At 45.5% G+C, this 26,231-nt stretch overlaps 1 protein-coding gene across 1 annotated transcript in view; it reads right to left on the reverse strand.

Moving 5' to 3' along the window:
• LOC126100621 (sodium-coupled monocarboxylate transporter 1-like) overlaps positions 1-26,231 on the reverse strand; it is a 206,607-nt gene that overhangs the window by 99,583 nt on the left and 80,793 nt on the right. Inside the window, exon 6 of the mRNA XM_049911247.1 lies at positions 8,427-8,494. Coding sequence (XP_049767204.1) covers positions 8,427-8,494 — 68 coding nt within the window. The remainder of the gene's footprint in view (positions 1-8,426; positions 8,495-26,231) is intronic.

Raw genomic sequence — 26,231 nt, forward strand, 5'->3', positions numbered from 1 at the left:
ATTTAAAAGCTCTACAGAGCTGCACTACATGTATCCGTATTGTAAATAAGAAAGCATTATTGCCATTACTTTTCTGCTAACTTACATTGTCTATAACTGCGTAACATTTCTACCGTTTCTTCGACAGTGAACCCTATTAACGAATAAAAAACGTAGGGTACAATTTTAAAAAATGCGTACTACAAGATACATTTCTTCTTTGTTTCTGGATGAAAATTAGTTTGGATCGTCGAGACAAATGGGACACAGTGTTTATCTGGATACAGTAGAAAAACACACCTGTCGAAAACATTCTGTAGATCTAATGCCTAGTTATATGTAAACGGAATTTAAAAGTATAAATTCCTTCCTTTCTTTTATTTACCAAATTACTTAGTACGTGACAACTCCAGGCTACAATATTAAGATTCAAAAATTACTTAGGAAAATCAATGTTTCGTTAGAACAACTAGTAGGATTAGTATTTTAACTTGAATCCAACGTTTACTAAATGTAGTGGTACTAATTATTGCTGTGGTTTAAATATTGTCTTAACTGTGCTAGTAGTAGTAGTACTAGTTACGTTCTTAGTTGTTATCCTAGTATCAGTTGAAGAGAACTGTCGATCTGAAACAGTGAACTGAGAAGAATAGTAAATACATAAATTATATCGTGTTGATTACTGTGTGACAATCGTCTTATATCGTAAGAGAGTATTCTAATCTCTGAAAGGCTATTGATGTCAGAAGGAAATTGTGGTCTGAAATGTGGAAAAGTAATATTTTAGCAGTAGTAATGTCAGCAGTACATATATGTTTATAAACAGACAGACTTTTGACTGGTTGCGTTCCTTCATCTCTTCACATAATATTTTAATCATTGTGTACCTATACCGTTTATTCGATACTATTATCACTGTTTACATATCCATTCCCCCAGAGCGCCCTATTCTTGTTTCCCATCTCCAGCTATTTCAGGATTCATGTATGTTCCTGAAGGCGAGATGTATTACTACTGTTATTACCAACACTTTTTCATTTTCAACTAAAAATAGTAACATTCCTCTCTAGTAGCTTGTTTCAGAAAATTTTCATTTCTTCTCCTGTTTCTCCGCAGCTCACTCTTTACTTCCATAAAATCCTGTGCTCTACATACGAGTACATATGTAGAATGCTGTCCTCACTTCCTACTTACGCTTAATAACAAGTATAGCTGTTTCATAGATCTGACATAATTAAATTTTTCTTGAGACATTTGAGACTCAACTTTATCTACGGTAATAATAGAAGCTGAAGAAGTGAATCAAAACTTGTGCCACAGCTGGAACCTCAACCTGGGTCTGCTCTGATACTAGGCAGATGTGCAAGCCATAACACCACCATAGAGATAGAAGCGTCACACCTACATGGGCTAGCCTAGTCCAGCGCCCGCCCTAAAACAACCTTCAATTCACATCTTCAAATTATTTTCCTCATCTTAAATCGTCACTATTGCCAAGGCTCTCTGGTATTGGAATAGCACTCCAGCGTTGGACTTCCAATGGTGTGATGCTATTCCCATACTGGAGAGTCTTGGCAATAGTGACGATTTAAGAAGGGGAAAAAGAGTTGAAGAAGTGAACTGAAGTTTGATTTTGGAAGAGCGTTTGACTAGGGTAGCCTGTGCAGCTTCGTTACCTATACCGCTATGGTGGTGTAATGGCTAGCACACCTGCCCAGTAAACAAGTAAACCTGCGTTCAAATACTGGCCATGGCAAGAATTTTGATTCGTTTCTTTAGCTCCTGTCATCATCGTAGCTATTTCACTTCAGTGCCTAGGCAATATTTTTGTGAAACATCTCACGCATTGACCAAGTCGTATAATATTGTTTTCTTGTTACCAGTATCACATGCGCTGATGAAACCACTTGCAGTAGTGGCAGAAGACCAGAATTATGAAAAAATCTGTATCTCAATTCTGCTGTGCACTCTTATCGAATTCTTATATTGAGCATATCGCTGACCACCTCTAAACATACTTGCAGCAAAAACAGTACTTCACTAATCTTATCATTCATATCTTCTACCACTCCCCTACCATTCATTTTCTAAAACTTATTTTACTTCCTTAAATGAGCTTTCGACATACAAACTTTTCTTGTCAAATTTTTCAAACATATTTTTTTACTACACTCCTGGAAATTGAAATAAGAACACCGTGAATTCATTGTCCCAGGAAGGGGGAACTTTATTGACACATTCCTGGGGTCAGATACATCACATGATCACACTGACAGAACCACAGGCACATAGACACAGGCAACAGAGCATGCACAATGTCGGCACTAGTACAGTGTATATCCACCTTTCGCAGCAATGCAGGCTGCTATTCTCCCATGGAGACGATCGTAGAGATGCTGGATGTAGTCCTGTGGAACGGCTTGCCATGCCATTTCCACCTGGCGCCTCAGTTGGACCAGCGTTCGTGCTGGACGTGCAGACCGCGTGAGACGACGCTTCATCCAGTCCCAAACATGCTCAATGGAGGACAGATCCGGAGATCTTGCTGGCCAGGGTAGTTGACTTACACCTTCTAGAGCACGTTGGGTGGCACGGGATACATGCGGACTTGCATTGTCCTGTTGGAACAGCAAGTTCCCTTGCCGGTCTAGGAATGGTAGAACGATGGGTTCGATGACGGTTTGGATGTACCGTGCACTATTCAGTGTCCCCTCGACGATCACTAGTGGTGTAGGGCCAGTGTAGGAGATCGCTCCCCACACCATGATGCCGGGTGTTGGCCCTGTGTGCCTCGGTCGTATGCAGTCCTGATTGTGGCGCTCACCTGCACGGCGCCAAACACGCATACGACCATCATTGGCACCAAGGCAGAAGCGACTCTCATCGCTGAAGACGACACGTCTCCATTCGTCCCTCCATTCACGCCTGTCGCGACACCACTGGAGGCGGGCTGCACGATGTTGGGGCGTGAGCGGAAGACGGCCTAACGGTGTGCGGAACCGTAGCCCAGCTTCATGGAGACGGTTGCGAATGGTCCTCGCCGATACCCCAGGAGCAACAGTGTCCCTAATTTGCTGGGAAGTGGCGGTGCGGTCCCCTACGGCACTGCGTAGTATCCTACGGTCTTGGCGTGCATCCGTGCGTCGCTGCGGTCCGGTCCCAGGTCGACGGGCACGTGCACCTTCCGCCGACCACTGGCGACAACATCGATGTACTGTGGAGACCTCACGCCCCACGTGTTGAGCAATTCGGTGGTACGACCACCCGGCCTCCCGCATGCCCACTATACGCCCTCGCTCAAAGTCCGTCAACTGCACATACGGTTCACGTCCACGCTGTCGCGGCATGCTACCAGTGTTAAAGACTGCGATGGAGCTCCGTATGCCACGGCAAACTGGCTGACACTGACGGCGGCGGTGCACAAATGCTGCGCAGCTAGCGCAATTCGACGGCCAACACCGCGGTTCCTGGTGTGTCCGCTGTGCCGTGCGTGTGATCATTGCTTGTACAGCCCTCTCGCAGTGTCCGGAGCAAGTATGGTGGGTCTGACACATCGGTGTCAATGTGTTCTTTTTTCCATTTCCAGGAGTGTATATTACTATTTGCTTTTTATAGTTCACTCGTTCCGCTCTCTACTTTATTGGGTCGTCTCAGGATTTATTTTATTTTCTAGATCCTAGGATGATCTACATATGAACATATGTCGATATACACCGTCCAGTAACGTTAATATGACCACATGTCAAAAGCATGAATAACAGCCTTCTGCAGCGCAGACGTGCAGGAAGAGTGTCAGCGAGGTTGTGGAAGGTACAGGCAGGGATGTGGAGCCACGCCAACTCTAATGAAGGGGGACGTTGCGTCACTTTTCGCGGTTCAGGATCCAAAGCATGGACAGCCCGATCTAAGTGGTACTACAGATACCTGATTGCGTTTAAATACAAGGAATTTGGTGGCCAGGGGAGCACGGTAAACTAATCATGGTGGTCTTTGAAGTACATTCGTGTACTGTGAACTGTGTGACACATTACATTATCCTGCTGGTAGATTCCGTTGCACTTAGTCCCCAAGGACAGATGCGTACAGGACAGATGCCTCTCTCTTTCACGACCAATCCGCAAGAAGTCCTCTTTCAATCGGTAAGATAAGAAGAGATATTTCGAGATATGTACTGAGTTATATAATTTATAAAATTTCTGAAAATATCGCGGAGAGACCGCTGCAAGAGACATTACACCTGCACTGCATTGATCTGTACCCATGAGACTTTTTTTTATATTTATGGTGTGCGCTATTGATATGCATCGTGTAGTGAAAGTGTTCTACTACTTCAGTAATATATGAACATAATTATTGATTACAGATGAACGCAAGTAGTGACTGTATACTTAGGACATCTATAGTGAAAATGTTTCACTGCCTGGAAACTATTTGACACCGATTTTGCATCACATGATTTTACTTCAAACATCGTTTTTCTGATCGCATTGTATTCTACCTAGCGCCAGTAGCTTTTCACGTCACATTACTCACCTCACAATGGAAAAATCAGTGGTCCTATCGTTAAAAAACCAAGCAACATAGATATACGGTACAAAATATTTACACCAAAGCGCCAAAGACACTAATGTAGGCAAGCGTATCCAAACACAGAGATATGTAAACAGGCAAAATACGGCGCTGCGGTTGGCAACGCCTACATGAGACAACGAGTGCCTAACGCAGGTGTTAGATCAGATAATGTTGCTACAATGGTAGATTATCAAGATTTAAGTGAGTTTAAACGTGGTGCTATAGTCGGTGCAAGAGCAATGTGACACAGCATCTCCGAGGCGACGATGAAGTGGGGATTTTCCCACACGACGAATTCACGAGTGTACCGTGAATATCAGGATCTGGTAAAACATCAAAACTCCAACGTCGCAGATGTTCGAAGAACGGGACCAACGACGACTGAAGAGAATCGTTCAGCGTGACAGAAGTGCAATCTTTCCACAAATTGCTTCAGGTTTCAGTGCTGGGTCATCAACAAGTGTTAGCATGCGAACCATTCAACGAAACATCATCGGTATGGGCTTTCGGAGCAGAACGCCCACTCGTGTACTCTTGAAGACTGCACGACACAAAGCTTTACGCCTCGCTAGGCCTGTCAGCACCGACATTGGACTGTTGATGACTGGAAACATGTTGCTTGGTCGGACGAGTCTCGGTTCAAATTGTATCGAGCGGACGGACGTGTACGGGTAGGGAGACAACCTTACGAATCTGTGGACTCTGCATATCAGCAGAAGACTGCTCAAGCCTGTGGAGGCTCTGAAATTGTGTGGGGCGTGTGCAGTTGGAGTGATAGGGGACTCCTGATACGACTAGATACGACTCTAACAGGTAACACGTTCTTAAGCATCCTGCCTCATCACCAGCATCCATTCATGTCCATTGTGCATTCCGAAGGACTTGGGCAATTTCAGCAGGGCAATGCGACACCCCCAAACGTCCAGAACTACTCCAATTGAGGCTCCAGGTGCTCTCTTCTGAGTTTAAACATTTCCACTGGCCGCCAAACTCCGCAGACATGAACATTATTGAGGATATCTGGGATGCCTTGTAACGTGCTGTTCAGAAGAGGCTCCACACCCTCGTACTCTTACGGATTTATGGGCAGCCCTACAGGATTCATGGTGTCAGTTCCCTCCAGCATTACTTCAGACATTAGTTGAGTTCATGTTACGTTTTGTTGCGGCACTTCTGCGTACTCGGGTGGGCCCTCCACGATATTAGGAAGGTGTACCAGTTTATTTGGCTCTTCAGTGTACAACATTAATGAAAATTAATGAATATGAAGAGGTATAGATGCTCAGATCAGTCACATTAAGTGACTACTGACTGTGTTCCACGTCAACGTGGAGTAACCACTCACAGGCGGAATGTGACAGCGCTAGCTGTGAAGGGTATATGAAGCGTGTTGGGGGACGCAGACAACACTGCAGTCGTTGTAGTAATGTGGAATCGGAGCAATCTGATTCCCAAACGGGCAGGGTTAATGGTGTTTGGGTGAAGAGTGGAAGAATTTTCACAATGGATAAGTTTTGTAAACTGCCGTGGCTAATGTATTCCGCGCACGGCAAAATGGCCCTATCCTAAACGGGCATTAAGGCAACTGTCGTGCACCATGGGCCATATTGACAGCGGTGAACGACAGCTGTGGAGATGTGTACAGGAAAACAGGCTGCAGCCGTTGGGCAACTGGCCAGCCACATGAACCATGTGGCTATCAATACCACCTCCTCAACATTTGATCATCGAATGTAGCTACATACAATCTCTGCAGCTGGCATCTCTTCATGCATCCATCCTGAGTGCTGTACATCGTAAATGGATGTCCACTAAGTGGCGACAGGTTACCTTTTTAGATGAATTATGTTCTATGCCCCATTGGACCGATGGCCGTTGGTGTGCATGGCACTTCCAACAATCATAAGAAGGATCCAGGCCGGAGAAGGGGGCATTATGGTTTCGGGGAAAGTTTTCGATGCGTTCTGTGGGTTACCTCGTCGTTCTGAAAGGCATCTGTCCTGTACGCATCTGTCCTTGGGGACTAAGTGCAACGGAATCTACCAGCAGGATAATGTAATGTGTCACACAGTTCACAGTACACGAATGTACTTCAAAGACCACCATGATTAGTTTACCGTGCTCCCCTGGCCACCAAATTCCTTGTATTTAAACGCAATCAGGTATCTGTAGTACCACTTAGATCGGGCTGTCCATGCTTTGGATCCTGAACCGCGAAAAGTGACGCAACGTCCCCCTTCATTAGAGTTGGCGTGGTTCCACATCCCTGCCTGTACCTTCCACAACCTCACTGACACTCTTCCTGCACGTCTGTGCTGCAGAAGGCTGTTATTCATGCTTTTGACATGTGGTCATATTAACGTTACTGGACGGTGTATATCGACATATGTTCACATGTAGATCATCCTAGGATCTAGAAAATAAAATAAATCCTGAGACGACCCAATAAAGTAGAGAGCGGAACGAGTGAACTATAAAAAGCAAATAGTAATATACACTCCTGGAAATGGAAAAAAGAACACATTGACACCGGTGTGTCAGACCCACCATACTTGCTCCGGACACTGCGAGAGGGCTGTACAAGCAATGATCACACGCACGGCACAGCGGACACACCAGGAACCGCGGTGTTGGCCGTCGAATTGCGCTAGCTGCGCAGCATTTGTGCACCGCCGCCGTCAGTGTCAGCCAGTTTGCCGTGGCATACGGAGCTCCATCGCAGTCTTTAACACTGGTAGCATGCCGCGACAGCGTGGACGTGAACCGTATGTGCAGTTGACGGACTTTGAGCGAGGGCGTATAGTGGGCATGCGGGAGGCCGGGTGGACGTACCGCCGAATTGCTCAACACGTGGGGCGTGAGGTCTCCACAGTACATCGATGTTGTCGCCAGTGGTCGGCGGAAGGTGCACGTGCCCGTCGACCTGGGACCGGACCGAGCTACCGAAGCAATATCCTTTCTTTCAGGAGTGCTAGTTCTGCAAGGATCGCAGGAGAGCTTCTGTAAAGTTTGGAAGGTAGGAGACGAGATACTGGTAGAAGTAAAGCTGTGAGACCGGGCGTGAGTCGTGCTTCGGTAGCTCAGATGGTAGAACACTTGCCCGCGAAAGGCAAAGGTCCCGAGTACGAGTCTCGGTCGGGCACACAGTTTTAATCTGCCAGGAAGTTTCATATCGGCGCACACTCCGCTGCAGAGTGAAAATCTCATTCTGGAAACATCCCCCAGGCTGTGGCTAAGCCATGTCTCCGCAATATTCTTTCTTTCAGGAGTGCTAGTTCTGCAAGGTTCGCAGGAGAGCTTCTGTAAAGTTTGGATGGTAGGAGACGAGATACTGGTAGAAGTAAAGCTGTGAGACCGGGCGTGAGTCGTGCTTCGGTAACTCAGATGGTAGAGCACTTGCCCGCGAAAGGCAAAGGTCCCGAGTTCGAGTCTCGGTCGGGCACACAGTTTTAATCTGCCAGGAAGTTTCATATCAGCGCACACTCCTCTGCAGAGTGAAAATCTCATTCTGGAAACATCCCCCAGGCTGTGGCTAAGTCATGTCTCCGCAATATCCTTTCTTTCAGGAGTGCTAGTTCTGCAAGGTTCGCAGGAGAGCTTCTGTAAAGTTTGGAAGGTAGGAGACGAGATTACTGTTAGAAGTAAAGCTGTGAGACCGGGCGTGAGTCGTGCTTCGGTAGCTCAGATGGTAGAGCACTTGCCCGCGAAAGGCAAAGGTCCCGAGTTCGAGTCTCGGTCGGGCACACAGTTTTAATCTGCCAGGAAGTTGCATATTAAATAGGCTTTGTACTTAAGGAATGATTTGTGGCTATTGCAAAGTGTGTGCCTCGGCGATATATTTTCAGAAGGTACACCCAAAACAAATTCTTACTTACCACACAAGTGTAGAATATGCAGACCACGCAGACTAAGGGAGTCACAACATGAACGTTGATGCCAGTCACTGAAAAAAAAAGAGAGGTAAACACAAACCATGTAGCGATTACTAGCGTATTCAATAATACAGTAGACATGTCATGTTTCTCTTTCTGCACCCTAAGATTGTTAAACTGGCAAAGTCCTTCAAACGTCTTATTTTTATCTGTCGTATGCAGTGGTTATCATCAGTAGTTAATAATGAATATTGTTGAAATTATTGTTATATCTGTTTACAGAACAGCTACATATCTATTAATTCATCTTTCAGGAAATAGTGACCTCATCAGGGCATGCCCTTCTGCGTGTTACAAGTGATAGAAATATTAGCGTTTAGGAGGTGGCCAATACGATATATGGAATAATGACTCACAGTACTTAATATGGCATTTGTAGACTAGATGCGTACGTGACGAACAATTTTTGTGTGTTGAGCAGCGGCAGCGAAACAGAAATTCAATAAAGGTTCCGTCCTTTTCCACATGGATCAACAATTTTGATGGAAGGCGCTTGTCCGTTGGTTGTGGTGCACTACCGCTAGTTTAGCTATTTCAATAGCTTCTCCTGTAACGTTTGCTTCGTTTCCTTTTGACGGTTTGTACGCAGCCATCAAACATGATGGCGTTCACATCCTTGTAAACCAAAGAACGATAGTAATCTTTCTTTGCGAAACGCTAGGTGTACTAGGCAGCAGCAGTCTCAACGTTTCTCCAGCAGTCTCCGAAAATCAGATAATTTCAATTTTTTTTCACAGAACAGTCATACAAAAATTGAGATTTCTGTAATTTCTCAACGTAATCTCCTTGTCGACATCGTGATTCCATGGTGCCTGCGAATGATTGTTTAGGAGACCGTTTTTACCAGTCGAAAATCGGTCATATGACAGCAAAACGAATGAAGAATGTGTGGACACGGTGCATCTTTCCTCCCTTCAAGAAGCCAAAACTAGCCAGCCAAGTCAGGTGATCAAGGAAACAAGAAATAATTTCAGAGTTATTTTTCTCACAAATGTGTGTGTGAAATCTTATGGGACTTAACTGCTAAGGTCATCGGTCCCTAAGCTTACACACTACTTAACCTAAATAATCCTAAGGACAAACACACACAGCCATGCCCGATGGAGGACTCGAACCTCCGCCGGGACCAGCCGCACAGTCCAGGACTGCAGCGCCTAGACCGCTCGGCTAACCCCGCGCGGCTTTCTCACAAATACTGAACGAGTTTATTCTTGAAAACGTCTTGGCAGTTCGCGACTGAATCGCAGTGCCCTTTGGTACATTATGAGTGAGGATGCCGTCATTTTCCAAAAGATGGCCACCATAATGTTTTAGCACAGGTCCTTTCCGAATTTTCTAGTGGCGGTGATGTGTACTTCAACTCAGCTGAAAGGTGGCTCGTTTCATGTTCGAAAAACAGAAACAGAGTCTCATCCGTGACCACTGCTGCTGAAAAGAAAATCCTGTTCCAGCCTTATCACACGTCATCATCATCTTGCGAAGTGCCAAGCGCATATAGTTGAGGTTATCAGTCAGCATTTTTGGCAACCATTTGGAGGACACTTTCCAAATTTTTAGATCATCATGCTGGATTGAGTACTCTGACGTCAATTACGGAGGCCATATTATTAACACTCAATCATCAATCATGCACAACGTCTCATTTGCGTAAGCATGTTATCAGATAGATTAGTGCGAGGATGAGTTCGTTCTGGATCTTTGTAACACGACGGTTGGCTGCAACACAGACGAACCCACTTCCTGCACATATCAAGAAATTACCAAAAATCTCAGCTGGGGATCAATTTCAGTGGTTGTCACACCACACAAACGGATAAAACGAATGATTTAAATGAGTACTTGATTTTACTGCTGTGAAAACGTCGCCATTTCTGGTACCAACCTCACTTCCACTCCCCGAAGCCACTAGAGTTGTGTGTTCCTTACAGTGATTTCATCTGTATCACACACAGAAAAAGAACTTAACTCTGTCCGAACTGCCTTTGGAAGGCCAACCGGTACCGACCAGGCTCTGTGTCATCCTCAGCCCGCAGGCGTCACTGGAGGCGGATATGGAGGTGCATGTGGTCAGCACACCGCTCTCCCGGCCGTATGTTTACCAGACCGGAGCCGCTACTTCTCAACCGAGTAGTTCCTCTGTTTGCCTCACAAAGGCTGAGTGCAACCTGCTTTCCCAACAGCGCTCGGCAGACCAGATGGTCACCCATCAAAGTGCTAGCCCAGCCCGATAGCGCTAAACTTCAGTGATCTGACGGGAACCAGTGTTGGCACTACGGCAAGGCCGTTGGCACAGAAAAAGGATTGTCGAGTATTTTAAGCCAAAGTGCTTTTAACCGTCTGCTCTCAGTCCTGAGAAAGCAAATAGGTAACAAATTGATCGCACCCCATAAATGGTCTTGTCAAGTAGACGAAGGTCTGCGGTGTTAAGGGCAAACAGACCGACGCACAAAGTAAAAACAGAAGTTCCAAGGGACTTTTCGCTGACTATGCCGTTGTATACAGAAAACTCGGAAAACTAGAAATTTGTAGAAAATGCAGGAAGAGATTCAACGGCCCAACGTCTCGCTGCAGGGTGTGGAAATTGACCAGCGACATTAGCAAATGTAGCGTTTGACGAATACAGAGAAAGAAACATAAGCAAATGTAGCGTTTTACGTATACAGAGAAAGAAAGATCCTTTACTGTATTATTAGACGATTGCAGAACAATCAGTGGAAGCAGTTACTTCCACAAAATATCTGGGAGTATCAGTACTGAACAATTTGGAGTGGCAAGACCACATAAAATTAATTGAGGATGAGGCATAAGCCAGGTCCATTGGAAGAATCCTCAGGAAATGCAACTCGTCAACAAACGAAGTAGCTTACAAAACTCTCGACACTGTAACAAAAAATTCTGATCATTTACCCAGGGATATAAAATGTGCGATAGACAGAAAAGTAAAAGTCTAAAAAAATTGTAAAAGTTTTTTGTTGACAGCTCCTTCTGTTTCGTAGAGGAATTTTAAAAAAATCACCATGTCACCATATTCACAGATTAATTTTGTAAGACGTCGTGGTCTCCTGACCTTCATTGCATTCATATTCCGCCCGCACAAACATATTCTGCACATCAAGACGCTTCATTCGAACCCAAACTCGATATGATAAAGTCAATGTTGTATGAATTCATGTAAACGATATGCAAATAACTAATAAATCGCAAATGCGCACTGTGGTTGAAATACTCGAGGCTGGCGTACACACATACATTCCCGACATGACGGTCACAGGAGCTTTTAGTTCGAGAGAGGCAACCGCACGCCAGGATGCCAGTCCCAACCCATCTACGTCAGTCGGTGGCCGCCCGTTGAGCGGACAGCGTTCGCCCGAGGGAAAGGAGAAACGACCCCATGTTCGGCTCAAAAGCAAATTCCGCTACATTGTATGGAAGCGGTCAGCCTACGCATTCTTTACACATAGCACGCAGTTTCAGAGATTTTCACAGGGAGACAGCAAACGCCAAACGCCGATACTACAGATTTCCGGATTGGTCGCCTTAAACGAAACGTCATTCGCCTGTTTTGGAAGAGCAGTGCTGATTGGCAGACGATATTTCTGACGCCTGGAGCTGAAGGAGTAATGGAAGAGACCGAAAGATATACCCCTTCACGTCTGGCGTGGAGAGGCACCGTTCAGTTGTCGCTCTTGGAGCGAGGAACAAGTCTCTCCTCAGTACTTCACTGGGAGAGCACCTCTGTCGAAAGTGAATCAAAGTGCGACTCTATACTGAGTCCTTGCGATTAAGCGTTGTTCACTGCGTTGGCTGACACACTTGTTGTGCGGTGTGAATGGACAGACTTATAGTTAAATGCATGCGAGCGAATTTTTGAGTGGCATCACAGTGGACTGGTTATCTGGTGTACCACACCAATAATTAGACTAGGGGCGAATAGGAATCCTTGCCTTCATCAAGGGGTAGGGAGAGCTTGATTGGCGAGCGACGCAGACAGCAGTCATCGCAGCTTACGGTATTGTGCCCTACAGCTATTGCGAGCCCCATATTACCTCGACAACAGTACACTTCACTGCATTTCACATGCGACAGCCTCGACCGTACCTAGCAACATTCTAAAGGATAATTATTCAAGATAATTATAACAGAATCTCAGATCAACCCCATGCTCACAATTTGTGGTGGAACATAAAATGACTCGCTTCACATCATAACGATTTATCGTGAAAAAGTATCCATGTAACATGAGACAAACTTGTTCGACCAATACTTCAATATTGCTCATCAGTGTCGAATCCCTACCAGATCTGATAGATGGAGGAAACAGAGAATGCCCAAAGATGAGCAGCACGTTTCGCATCGGGTTCAATTAATAAGCGTCATGTAGATGTTACGTCAACTCAAGTGGCAGACGCTACAAGACAGGCGTTTTCTTTTGCGCTATGGTCTACACTTAAAATTCCGAGAGCGGACATCACTAGTAGAAAATACATTGTTTCTTAATACATATAAATCGCGAAAAGATCATGAAAATAGAGAGATTCGAGCCTACACTGAGAATCTTATGCATCTGGAACAAAAGAAGTGGGGAAGTGACAGTGGTACACTAAAGTATCACACGAAAGTACCCTCTGCCACACACTGTAAGCTAGTTTGTAGAATATAGATGTAGATCTGATAGTAAGTTCACTAGCAGATTCATCTGCGGCGTGAAGCGAAGACATACCCGTAACGGACCCCAATTCATCACAGCATCACCTGGTGCAATGATACCCTGCTGCCTTTAAGCAGTGCATCAGCTGAAGTACTTCTGACGCACCGTATCACACCTTGCATCCATACATTAAATGTATTCGCAGTCGCGAACGTGGGCGGCTGTCACGTGTATAATAGAATGATGACATTGAATATTTGTGCCAGACCCGGACTCGAACTCGGATCTGGCGCTTATCACGAGCGGTCGCCTTACCATTTGAATAGCCGAGAACGACTTTCGGCCAGACCAAACCTTCAATATGCCGTGAGCCCCCTGTGCACTACCTGTACTCGTACATCCGTTATGTGTTTTCACGTACCCCTGGGAAATATTTTACTTTGCTCTCGCTGTGTCGGTGGATAAATACGATATCGCAATACTTTTGTTATTCGGAATTACGTTGCAATGTTCCTTCGGACATGGATGAATGTTCGAAGGAACATTGCATAGTAATTCAGAATAACAAAAGTATTTCAATATCGTATCTTTTATAGAAGTTATAATGGCGGAATTTCTGTACCTGTGTTACTCTCTGCGTTCTGTGGCGTGCAGTAAGAAGATGCAAAGGTGTACGTGGGTGACTTTCGCTCCCCATGAAAAACTGTTGGTCCCTGATGAGACGGCAACTCCGAAGTAGTAACTCTACAGCAGTGGACTGACAAGTCATTAGCTTCACAGCAACCTGTCTGAACAGTGTTGCAATCCGATATACGCTGAGGTTACAAAAGTCACCTCCTCATATCGTGTCGGACCTCGTTTTGCAAAGGCTTAAGTGCAGCAGCTCGTCGTCGTATGAACGCCACAAGGTGTTAGAAGTTCCCTGCATAAATACTGAACCATGTCGCCTTATAACTAGCCACAACTGCGAAAGTGTTAATCGGTGCAGGATTTTGTGCACAAAGTGACCTCTCGATTATACCCCGTAAATGTTAAATGGGAATCTTCCCCCGGCGATCTGGGTGACCAAATCATTCCCTGGGCCGGCCGGTGTGACCGTGCGGTTCTAGGCACGTCAGTCTGGAACCGCGTGACCACTACGGTCGCAAGTTCGAATCCTGCCTCGGGCATCGATGTGTATGATGTCCTTAGGTTAGTTAGGTTTAAGTAGTTCTAGGGGACTGATGACCTCAGATTTTAAGTCCCATAGTGCTCAGAGCCATTTGAACAATTCATTCCCTGGGATAGTGCAGAATGTTCTTCAAACCATTCGCGCACAGTTGTGCGCCGTTGACATGGCGCATTGTCATCGTTGTTTCGGTAAATGAAGTCCATGAATGACTGCAGATGGTCTCGAAATAGCCGATGTAAATGATCAGTTCACTTTGACCAGAGGCCCAGTACAATCCATACAAACACAGCCCACACCATTCTGAAGCCACCACCAGCTTGCACTGTGCCTTACTGACAACTTGGGTCTATGGCTTCATATTGTCTGCACCAAATGGTTCAAATGGCTCTGAGCACTATGGGACTTCTGTGGTCATCAGTCCCCTAGAACTTAGATCTACTTAAAACTAACTAACTTACTAAGGACATCACACACATCCATGCCCGAGGCAGGATTCGAACCTGCGACCGTAGCAGTCCCGCGGTTCCGGATTGCGTATTGTCTGCACCACACTCGCATCCTACCATTAGCTCTTACCAAATGAGATTGGAACTCATCTGAACAGGCCACGGTTTTCCACTCGTCTATGGGCGAACCGATACGGTCACGAGCCCAGAAGAGGCTCCGCAGGCGACGTTGTACTGCTAACAATGCCACTCACGTCGGACGTCTGCTGCCATAGCTGATTAATGCCAAATTTCGCAGCGCTGTCGAAACGGATACGTTCGTCGTACGTCCCACACTATTTTTGCGGTTATTGCACGCAATGTTGCTTGTACATTGATACCTCTACGTAAACGCCGCTGCTGTCTGTCATTATCTGAAGCCCGTTTTCTCCGCGCTGTCCCTGGTAAGAGGCAATACCTGAAATTTGTTACGTCGGTACCCTCTTGATACTGTGGACCTCGGAATATTGAAGTCGCTAACGATTACCGAAATGGATTGCTCCTACTGCATTCCACGTTCACAGTCTCTTAATTCCCGTCGTGCGGCCATAATCACGTCGGAAACCTTTTCACTTGAATCACATAAATTCAAATGACAGCTCGGAAGATGGACTGCCCTTTTATGCCTTGTGTACGCGATACTACCACCATCTACATATGTGGATATAACGTTTTGTCACTGCAATGTGTAAATCCAGACTACCTTCTACCCCACGAGGTTCTAAAGGTGAAATATCTTCACCTGTGCTACTCTCTGTGTTCTTTGGTGTGAAATTAAGAAGAGGAAAACGTTTACATCGGCGACAGCTACATACTATGACAAGTTTGTGATTTTTGATGGGACGGCTGCTCCGGAGTTATAGTTCTTCAGAGTGGCTAGCTGCACCACAGCCCATCTATACGATGTTGCATTCCGATATACATACAGGCAATCGGATGCCATCAATATGTGAGTGCCATGGCATCTCCCTCAGTCGGTGACGTGTATAGTTGACACTATGGACATGAAAAATGCAGTGACCTCAATACCTGATGGTTGTAGTCCCCCATGCCCCAGGTATTCAGAATCTTAGAAGACTCTGAAACTATGTATCTAGCCACACCTGCAGTCGACTGACGACGGGTGCTACAGAAAATGATGATTGGCCCTCTCATGGCACAATATTTAATTCCTGCTGCTCTCTGTTCTCGGCAACAGCTTTCTCAATGTCGATTGCTCATAAGCGAAAATACACTGCTGACCATTAAAATAGAGATGCTAGGAAGGAAAGCAAGCACTGAGGTATACTTACTGGACGTATTGAGCAGCGTAGGATGAATAAGTGATGAAATCTGTAGTGACTGAGGGTGTGCAGCGTGCGAAATTTAGTACAGAGAGCTGCAACCTCTGGTAGCAACACATGTTATACCCTGTCTCGGCGTTGAGTGGAATTTAGCTGACAGTTGTGGGTACTTCATTCCGCCCTGCATCTGTTATGTCTCAGCGAGTGGTGGCGTGCCAGTGTCTCGGTAACTGACAGGTGAGAGATCTGGAGAAAGGGTTGGCCACAGCTAAAGGTCAGAACAGGAAATCTTGATTTATCTTTCTGAAATGTAACGTCACAACCAACGGCCTTTGCTCGTCGGAAATGCAACGGATCGGTCCAAATTACAGGATATTCAAACCAGAGATTGACGTGTTGTTTGCCTGACACATACCACCGCGGTAGTTGCTGGCCTACGGTGATGACTGCAAAATAGCAACGTTCATTCTTTTCGGACCCTCCACCTACGGGTACTTCAGTTGTGATGTACACAGACCCGAGACGCGTCTGAAAAAAGGCGGCTAGATGCCACTCGCGTGTCCAGAGCTGTCGTTGGGCACACTTTTGTCGGCACTGCTCACTGTCTGCTGCTGCATCAAGGGGAGCTGCAAGAATGGTTCCTATACATGTCCGTTCGATGAATTATCTTGCTGCTTACGAGCCAATTTTCCGACCCAAGATATGTTATATGGCTGGAAGATCCTGCACACCTGAGAGAACAATACATCTGTCCTCTTGAGTGCTAGTCTCTGATCCTGTATGACACGAGTATGTCTCACTTGGAGCCTGTCATTCCATATCTGTAGGACAGCCGTGGTACACACGATGTGTCCCAGTTCTTCTAGGACTGTGGCTAAGTAAAACGAAAGCCATGGATTGTGTTCACAAAATGGCTATATTTATTCAAAATAGCCTTCTCCTGGATCAGTACACAGTTGAAATCGTTTCAAAAGTGTTTTGAATGGATCACCGTAGTCCTCCCTTTTTGGAACTGCATTTAGTACTGCACTAGAATTTTCTCTGATGTCCTTAATTATGTCGTAATGGTGTCCTTTCATTGCCAACCTTCATTTGGGGAGCCTTCAGAAGTTGTAAGGGGCCAAATCCGGCGAATACGGCAGGTAATTCAGGACGGTGACTGTTTGCTGTCCAAAAACTCGCACAGTATCTTCGTTTTGTGGACAGGGGCGTCAACGCGCAGGAGTGACCAGGTAAGGGGTAAGGGGCCTAATCCGACGAATACGGCAGGTAATTCAGGACGGTGACTATTTGCTGGCCAAAAACTCGCACAGTATCTTCGTTTTGTGGACAGGGGCGTCAACGCGCAGGAGTGACCAGGTACCTGCCTCTCGGTATTCAGCGTCGAATTCAACTAGTTATCGCACACAAACACAAAACTTAACATTAAAACAGTTGGGGCCTCACGCTGCTCCACCGCCATTTTCCGACGAGTGTCAGACACATACTGTTACACTCGAGGACACGACGCCTGCTGCAGCTAATCTATCACGTTGACCTTGTACGCGGCTGTTCCTGAAACTTCAAAGATCGCAGTGCCGCAGCTCGGCACGAGACAGCTTAGTAGTTTGGAATTTCAAACAGGCAGTCCTAACAGAACTCGCATCTCGTGGTCGTGCGGTAGCGTTCTCGCTTCCCACGCCCGGGTTCCCGGGTTCGATTCCCGGCGGGGTCAGGGATTTTCTCTGCCTCGTGATGGCTGGGTGTTATGTGATGTCCTTAGGTTAGTCAGGTTTAAGTAGTTCTAAGTTCTAGGGGACTGATGACCTAAGATGTTAAGTCCCATAGTGCCCAGAGCCAATCCTAACAGAACTGGGCAACACTGTGTACTGGCTAACGTGTGGCAGAATCGAGGAATGGCAAACCTGTTTGCCAGGTCACGATCCTGCAGCTGCCAAATTCCCGCGATTGTACGGTGAACATAATATGATATCACAAAGACAGGGCTATTCCTGAATGAACCCGCTGCCTAATTATCCTTATATACAGAATGTAGCAGCTGTGCTAAAATGCATGTACCCGCATTTAGAACATTTTATTGCAGTTTGAAGTTTGTTGCATGACGCCTTCAGAGTGCTGCATTTTTAATAACCAGAAATGTATATATTATTCGTATACAGGGTGTCCCAGGAAGAATGGCCAGTCTTCAGTGAAAAGACATGAACGAGCTTTCGCAGAAAATGATCTAGTAAATAAGAGCTCTAAAATGCATACGTTAAGAGCCATGAGCCCTTCTTCATATTTGGTACTATGAACTGTAATAACCTCGATGTGCACGGGACGTTAAACCGATATTGTGAGACAAATATCTTCTAATGCAAGCTCTTTATTTCCATATTTTAGGACGAGGTAATATAGACAAGAAGAAATTGCCTGGTGTACAGGGGTTCCAAAATGCATGTTTAAGAGTGATGAGTATTTGTTCGGTAGAAGAGGCATGTTAACACTAAAGCTAGTTACAAATTTCGTCCCACGCTAAGACTATTGTTCAGGACACAAAATAATTAATGACATTAGTAGCCAGTGGGCATTGATCAAATCAATGAGGAAGATGAAAATCTGAGCCGGATCGGGATTCGAACCTGGGTCTCCTGCTTATTCAGCAAATGCGGTGGCCACTGCACCATCAAGGCACAGTGGTAATCGGAATTCCAATGGCTACCCTAGGACTCCTTACGTCAGATCCAAATTCTCAACTTCTCCACACACTATTGATGTAGTGCTCCTTTCCCGTCATTCTCATTACTCGCGGCATTTCGCCGACTCTCTAAGAGGTCGAGCGTGGTATACATCCATACTGAAGTAATCATTGGCCATCCTCACCTTAATTATATATGTGGTGTCTGTTCTTTCACGCAAGTCTGAAATAGCAAACATAATTTTGATCCTGGAGCCACTATGAATTATGACACAAAGGAATTAATGACATTACGTGTCAGTGGGCATTGTGTAAGTCAATGGGGAAAGTTTAAAATATGTGCCACACCCGGATTCGAATTTATTGGGAAGATGCGCTGATCACTACACCATCTTTTTATTTTTTATTGTTGCTCCCTTCACCACTCACAGACCATCCATACACTCACCTTTCTTGCCTTATTGGGTTATCGTCTGTCCTTCAGGTTTTTCTTTTTCTTGTGAAAATGTAGAGCATAATGAAATCTAAAAGAAGTATCCGGTGTGACATCACCGCATTACTGCCACCTCTCTGTACAAAACCATCTGTGTCATCGTCTTCATCGGCGTTGGTAAGTTCGTGATTTTTCACTGATGTTTTTCTGGTGTCTGATCGTAAGTTACCCTTACGGCTAGCGAAACTGTGAAGTTCGTCTTCTGAGCCTTGTTTTCACTCCTATGTATTTCCGTCGCTTTACTTTGTATTTCTCTTCCTATTCTTTCCTTAGTCATCTTCTGTGCATTACTCTCTCCAGTTCACTGGGCGATTCGTAATTGCCTCTATTGGAATGTTTGCGTATATAGTACTATAATGTGAGAATCTGGGAAATCGATATTGATGTTCCTCAGGTTTGTCCGAAAGGCTCGAACACTATGTCCTTTCAACCAATTGACGGCGTTTCTCTTTGCATCACGGTAAAGGCCATCTTCCGGTAATAGTAGACTATTAAGTGTGATGGCGTTCGGTGACGTACGCTGGAGAAATGTCAAGAGGTTCCTGACTGCTTTCCATTTCTCATGCGTCGTTACACACACTAATTTGCGTCATCAGTGTCTTTTACGTGAGAAGTAGCACAGACGAGAGCTCTGCCTAATGTGTCGCATGCAACTGAAAATTCTTGAGGAGTTTTCTACAAACCACACAATACCAATAAGGCTCTAGTACTCATTGGCAAACGTGGGTGGTGGTCGTTTTTCCATGTTGTGTTCTTCGACCTCCCGGTACATATCTTCTATATCGCTCTTGTCAATCGCCGCGATCAGGTATTTGTACACTGCTCAGAATGTGGCTAGCTGCGTTTCTGGGACCCTCAATGTTGATGTATGTGTATTCAATGAAAAAGTAACTGAGATGTTGTAGGTCATTTCGTATTTGGTGAACGTCCACTGGCGCTTCATGGTTGGTTGGGATTATTTCGTTCTATAAAAAGGTAGCGATACCTTTTGGCGACTACTTCCCCATTCTATATGTGGAACTTATATGGAGAGCCCGTGTCTTCGTGATAAGTGAGTGAGGTTTAATCCGCTTACTGCAGTTAAAGAGCCTACGTAAAATGTTTGAGCCGAAACTGTGGCCGCGGCTAACAAAACGGCCGAAGGCCGCTTGTAATATGTTTGCTATCGTATGGGGCTGTAGGAGCAGTCGTGCCACATAGTTTTCTTTGGATATGAGATAAATATTCACCAAGGCCATCCACCGTAGTTCCTCCAGTCAACGTATACAGGCGCGTGATTTATTAAGTAAATCTTTAAGTCCAACTGTGCGTCGAATGACTCGAATAAGTTTCACCCCAAGGCACTTCATGATCGCGGTCTTCTTTATCTGTATGGGAGACCCCTCGTCCGCGGCCGATGTTCAGAACAGCTGTCTTCGACACATTCAGCTTAGCTTCCTCCGTCTTGCTATACCTATTTACTGTGTCCATTGCAGGTTATGTCTCAGTGGTGGTTTTGACTAGAAAGGCCGCGTCATCCACATAGGCGCGGCAGTCGAACTTATCACAGCGTGTCATTACTTCTGGAGTTGTGTGTTCACCACAGTTAACAGTGGCTCGATGGCTATAGCAAGTAGTGCCATTGACATCGGGCACCCATGTGTAATTGATCAACTGATTGATATAGGATATTATCAGTATTGTGGACTGAGAATTTCGTAGAAGATGGGCGATGATACTCGCGAAACGTTGTGGGAAGTAAATAGTCGTAGCATACCCTGTCAAAGCCTTCGTCAAAATCGAGAGTATCAATGGTGCACGGTATGCGACAGAAGCCCGCTATAGCGATTACGTCACTGTAATTACACAGGGTATTGTGAATGGGGCGGTCTTTGCCGACACTGGTTTGTTCTCAGGCTGTGTGCGTGTTCATTACCGGTTTTAGCCACCCAGCTGTACTTCCAGCAAATAACTTGTAGTCGCTCTCTAAATGGATTAATTGACGGTAATGTTCTGTCAATTTCCTCATTGGCGTTTTAGGAACCGGTGCACTCAAGCATTCGCTAAAATTTTAGGCGATGTTTTTGTCTGGATCTGTCAATTCCTGGCATACGCACGCTACTTTCGGAAGCATCCGACGTTTAAATCTGCAGTATAATTTCACCGGTATACCCATCTGGTCTAGATGACTTGTCCTCTGGGCCTTTTATCGGCGTATCGTCCTCTTCTGTCAATTCAGTTGCGGCGTAGAACGTCTCATAAAATCTGTTCAGCTCAGCTCTGAACTACTGTGCTGCAGCAGCAGTAGTCTGTCCGCCGTTCGTAGTTCAGTGATGCGCATCCTGCAGCTACCCATTCGCTCCTTAATCACCTGATATGTGGAAGGTTGTTCTCTTTGGTCACTGTCTTGAAGTCGCGCTCTCACCCTGCACCCTTCTAATTTTTTCGGTATTAACGCCGTAATCGTGGCATTCAGCCCTCACATTTCTTGGAGGTGCCGAGGCATACTGAGGAAACTTTCTTTCGCAAGGTGCTCATGTGCGAAATTTTTCTTAGCATTCCGGTTCGTCCAAATACGAGACGCTACTTTCCGCGTTTCAGGTCTTTGGAGACTAACTGCACAAATAAACGCCGCATAGTCAGAAAAATTTGTTGGCCATATCTCTGTCTGCAAAATTTTGTGACGTAAGAATGGTGTCACGTAAATGAAGTGAAGTCTGTTTGCAGAGTAGTTCGTGACATGTGTGAATACTGGCTACTGGCCGATCGCCATTTATGTGCTTCGAAATACAAATCAGACGCAGGTCGTTTATTATAGTGGCTAGCTCGGAGGAATTGTTAAAATCCCCCGAAGATAATGTGATCGCAGCTGACAGGGAATAATGGGACCATCATTTAATTGAAAAATGTCGCAAGTCTGCGTCTGTTTTCAGAGCCTGAAGAGGCACAGAAGTTAATGAAGCGTGTGCCATGTATGGTGAGGGCAATTCCTCGAGCTGTTGATAGAGACCCCACTTTCCTTCCATTGTATGTGCAGGTGTCTCAAGTCTTGTGAAATTACTGGATAAGTGAAAACTGTATATCCATTAATCTTTTGAAGGTTTACGTTCGACACCTCTTTCCCTAGGACAACGTCTAATTCGGTGGCGTACAGCATGTCGTGTAAAGGGTGGAGCTTCAGACTGTTATCTATGTTGTTGATATTCATCGTCTCTATTTTGTATGCTTCTGCTGGAATCATTCGTTGGGTGATGGTGTTGGTGTGTGGGGGGGGGGGGGGGGGGAGGGGAGACTGAGTGTCCTGCCCTTGCCGGAGGCCGCTGTTTAGTTTGTCTCATAGGACGGGTCATTGTTCCTTCCGTTTGCCCAGTGACATCGTGTATATCTCTGTTCCCACACGAACAGTCGTTTCTTCATTCATGGCTTCCCACTTCGAATCACATTCCACCTCATCTGTCCAGTTTCCCATCGTCCTAAGGCAGCCCGATGCCTTTCCGTCTTTCCGCCGCTGCGCTGGTGGCCCGTTGTGCGTTGTTCCTTCTGTCCAGGCCATTTCTATCTGTTTCCCTTCATCGGCCGATTCAGGGATGGCTGCCGGATGAGGTATTTGTTATTTCGTCTTGGTGGTCGTCCGATGTTTCTCCTACGGTGTGGGCGATCCTCTGAGCTCTTTCACGCCTTTCCCTCGCCTTCTGATCCGCGATTGTAGCGCTATTCCTTGGTTTTGTATGTTCGTGATGAGTGCCACTGTCTGCAGGCGTCATCATCTGATAGTGGGCTCGGCTCCGGTGGCTTCACGTCTTCTGCTCCTGTCGCGCAACATGTTCGACAGGGACCTTTCTGAGTTGTTCTACTCCGCCACTGGTTGTCCGTTGATCCATTGATCCAGTAGGTGATTCTGTCGCCTTTGTCTGATCCGTGTCCTTGGTGTCACGCCTTTTCCAGTAGCTCTCGCTCCGAGATCCTCCTCCTCAGCTTGTAACAGTTGTATTCCCGTCCTCCTGACAGCTGCAGCGTGAGTCACTGGCAGTGTCGACATTTACGCGGAACCAACTGCTTCTGCCACTGTAATTGGGCCACCCTCCTCTGCACACATTAAGATCGCACATGTTCGATCTCTGGGAAGATATGGAACGAAAAAATGCCGTATGGACACACAGCCTGGATGCGTTCCAACGTAGGAGCACCCACCTGAAGTGGAGGTAAGAGATCTTTGATAGTGACGCCGATATCAGCACCAGACAGGTGGCCCCCGCCAGCATGGGGTAAACCAGACGACCATATGAAACATTCTCCACAACTGCCGCTACCTGTACCTCTTACAGCACGTGCGTGCCTTATTACCTACAGCATTCATCCTATTCACAAATGAGGCAACATCCCTGAGAGCGATATCGTCAACTCGTCAACCTTTACAGTACCCACCTCAGGACTACAGAGAACCATCAGCACTAGTTCAGCCTCAATGGTTGGGAGGGAGGGAGGGGGGGGGGGCGGAAATTTGTTGGTAACCTCCTCGTGGGACCGGTAGCGCCTCCACAACGCCTCACAGCCGAGACATGCATATCTGCATCCTGCGAGTAACACTGTCCGCCGCTGGAAGAAATGCCCTTTAGTGATACGAAGGGTAATGCGTCTACAGTAGGATAAAGATCCCAGATCTTTTGAGTGTGAAGCTAAAACTCTATTACAGACAGAAGATTCCCACTTTCCTGGTGTGTTCCCATGTGTGCTTTCAATCATTGAAACCTGTGCTGTTAAAGATCTTTATTTTGACTTTCAAGTGCGCGTAATTCTGTAGCAAAGCATTTCTGGCCAGTCGTCCATATCATCTTTTTTGCTCCTTATCCTTTCAGAGACTGTTTCCCATATAGCAAAATCACCCAGTAAATGAAAGGTTATTCAGTATACAGACTTACTTTAAGAAAAAAAGTTTGTATCCCAAGGTTGCTGAATTTAGACTCCCTCAATTGGTGCCCAACCTTTTGAATCTGAATACTTCAGGAGAGACTGCAAGTATCGAAACGATATTTTCTAAAAACGACGTTAGTTAAAGTTTGTAATGAAAATTTTGTAAAAAGGTTTAGGTTCTTTTCTAAATAGAAGTGCCAAAGCAGGCAACCCGAGGCAGTCTTTACTCTACACCGGCATCGGACTGAGCCTTCCTATTCGGCAATTTTAGGCTTGTAGCAGAGACACAGTCTCTTATCACTTGCGACGGCACTTTTATTTTGTAAGTTACCCACCCATTTTTTATGAAAATTTTTCTGGAAACCGTAATAAATTATACGTAAAAAATTTCATTATCTCGGTAGATAAAAAGATACAAATTTTACAAATACGTTTGAGGATAGACTTCATACGTTAAGATTGCTTTAGATCCGCAGAGTGAAGGGACATGCCGCTTGAGGTCAACCTAACATCATCTTTTGGGCACCGAAGATTTGGAAACTTCTCCGTTTTCCCGCTACATTGTTCAGGACTGTGCCGTACATTTTGAAAACTGAATTGATTTTCTCTGTGGTTACTTCGAATGGAAGTTGAGAGATCCTTTTGGTCTTGATCCCGAATTCCGCCATTTCTGCTGTTACTCTTTCCACATTTCTTTCACAATGGTTAAATTTAAATCGTCCTCTCCTTGAGGCTACTAGTCGTTCACAGTATTATGCGTCTATCATCTTCACATTGACCGAGCAGCTGATTATCGACAAGTGACTCCCAATCGTTCCATGAAAGTTTCACCACACGACTACTCCGTGCGTAGTAGTAGTCAAAAGTAAAATTCAGTGTCCTTTCGAAGCTGGGATGCTGTCGTTACATCATAATATGTCCAACATGTTCTAGCAATCGTTCTTCGCACCGTTTACTCACCACTACCTCAGTGCTCAGATAGCAGCTCGCCTGCATCAAGCAGACTACGCCACCTGGACACAGTGGTCATCGCAACTGCACGTATCACCCCAGCACGTCTCCCGCCAGACTCACATTCTCAACTTATGCACACACTTGTCATTAATTCCTGTGTGTCATGTGGCTGCAGGATCAAGCTCTATCGGAATTCGGCAAAACACCACGAGTAAGATAACGTGCAGTGACCACTAAATCAGTAGTATGTGGATAAGTTGAGAATTTGGGTCCGCCGGGAGCCGCGCTACAGTTGTCCACGCAGTTCTTATAAGCACTGTGTCTGGATGGCGTAGTGGTCAGCGTATCTGCACGGTAAGAAGGGGGATGCAGGATGCAGGGGGTGGGGACACGTGTTCAAATCTCGGACTGTCACAAATTTTCAATTTTTCCCACTGATATTTACGTCAGACATTGCGTCAATAGTTGGAGACGGATCTGTAACTTATATTATTTTTAAAGATTCGAGCTTACCAAGAACGCTAGCAATTCTTATTATTACTATTACCAGTTTCAACAGATCTACGCTTTCATCATCGCATCTGGCAGTTACAAAAACAAACATCCCAGCTGAAGGTGGCTAAAATTTATACGGTTTCATATAACTACTCTGTACACTATACAATGCCTTCTACATCGCTGGCAACGGGTTCTACACAACGCTGGTGACTACTTTCAAGGACAGTAACAGGTGCAAACATGTAACCCTTTTGTACCGGTTGTGAATAAATAGTTGCCATTATTTAAGTTACAACCCTCGTACATGGTCACCTTTCATATGCAAAACTATAATAATTACAGTTCAAAGTCGTTTTGAAAAAAAAATTATTTTTCAAAAAACGCATTTAACGTTACTCACGAACATAGAGCCACATCAAATTCCTGAGCACCACATCCGTTGCATATGCATCCGTTTTGTTCTTCAGATGTATTAGAGCAATATTTAAGGGACCACCTTAGGTGTGAATGCTGGTTGAACCTATGACTATATTAACTAATATAAAACCCACAATACTACAATAGATATAAACTCGAGTTTTACGGTGTATATAAACAACACCTCTAAATTTTTTTTTGTTGGTTGTTTTGTGATGTGTTGCACCCACGA

The sequence above is a fragment of the Schistocerca cancellata genome, chromosome 9 (genome assembly GCF_023864275.1).
Source record: "Schistocerca cancellata isolate TAMUIC-IGC-003103 chromosome 9, iqSchCanc2.1, whole genome shotgun sequence".
Classification (NCBI taxonomy): Eukaryota; Metazoa; Arthropoda; class Insecta; order Orthoptera; family Acrididae; genus Schistocerca; species Schistocerca cancellata.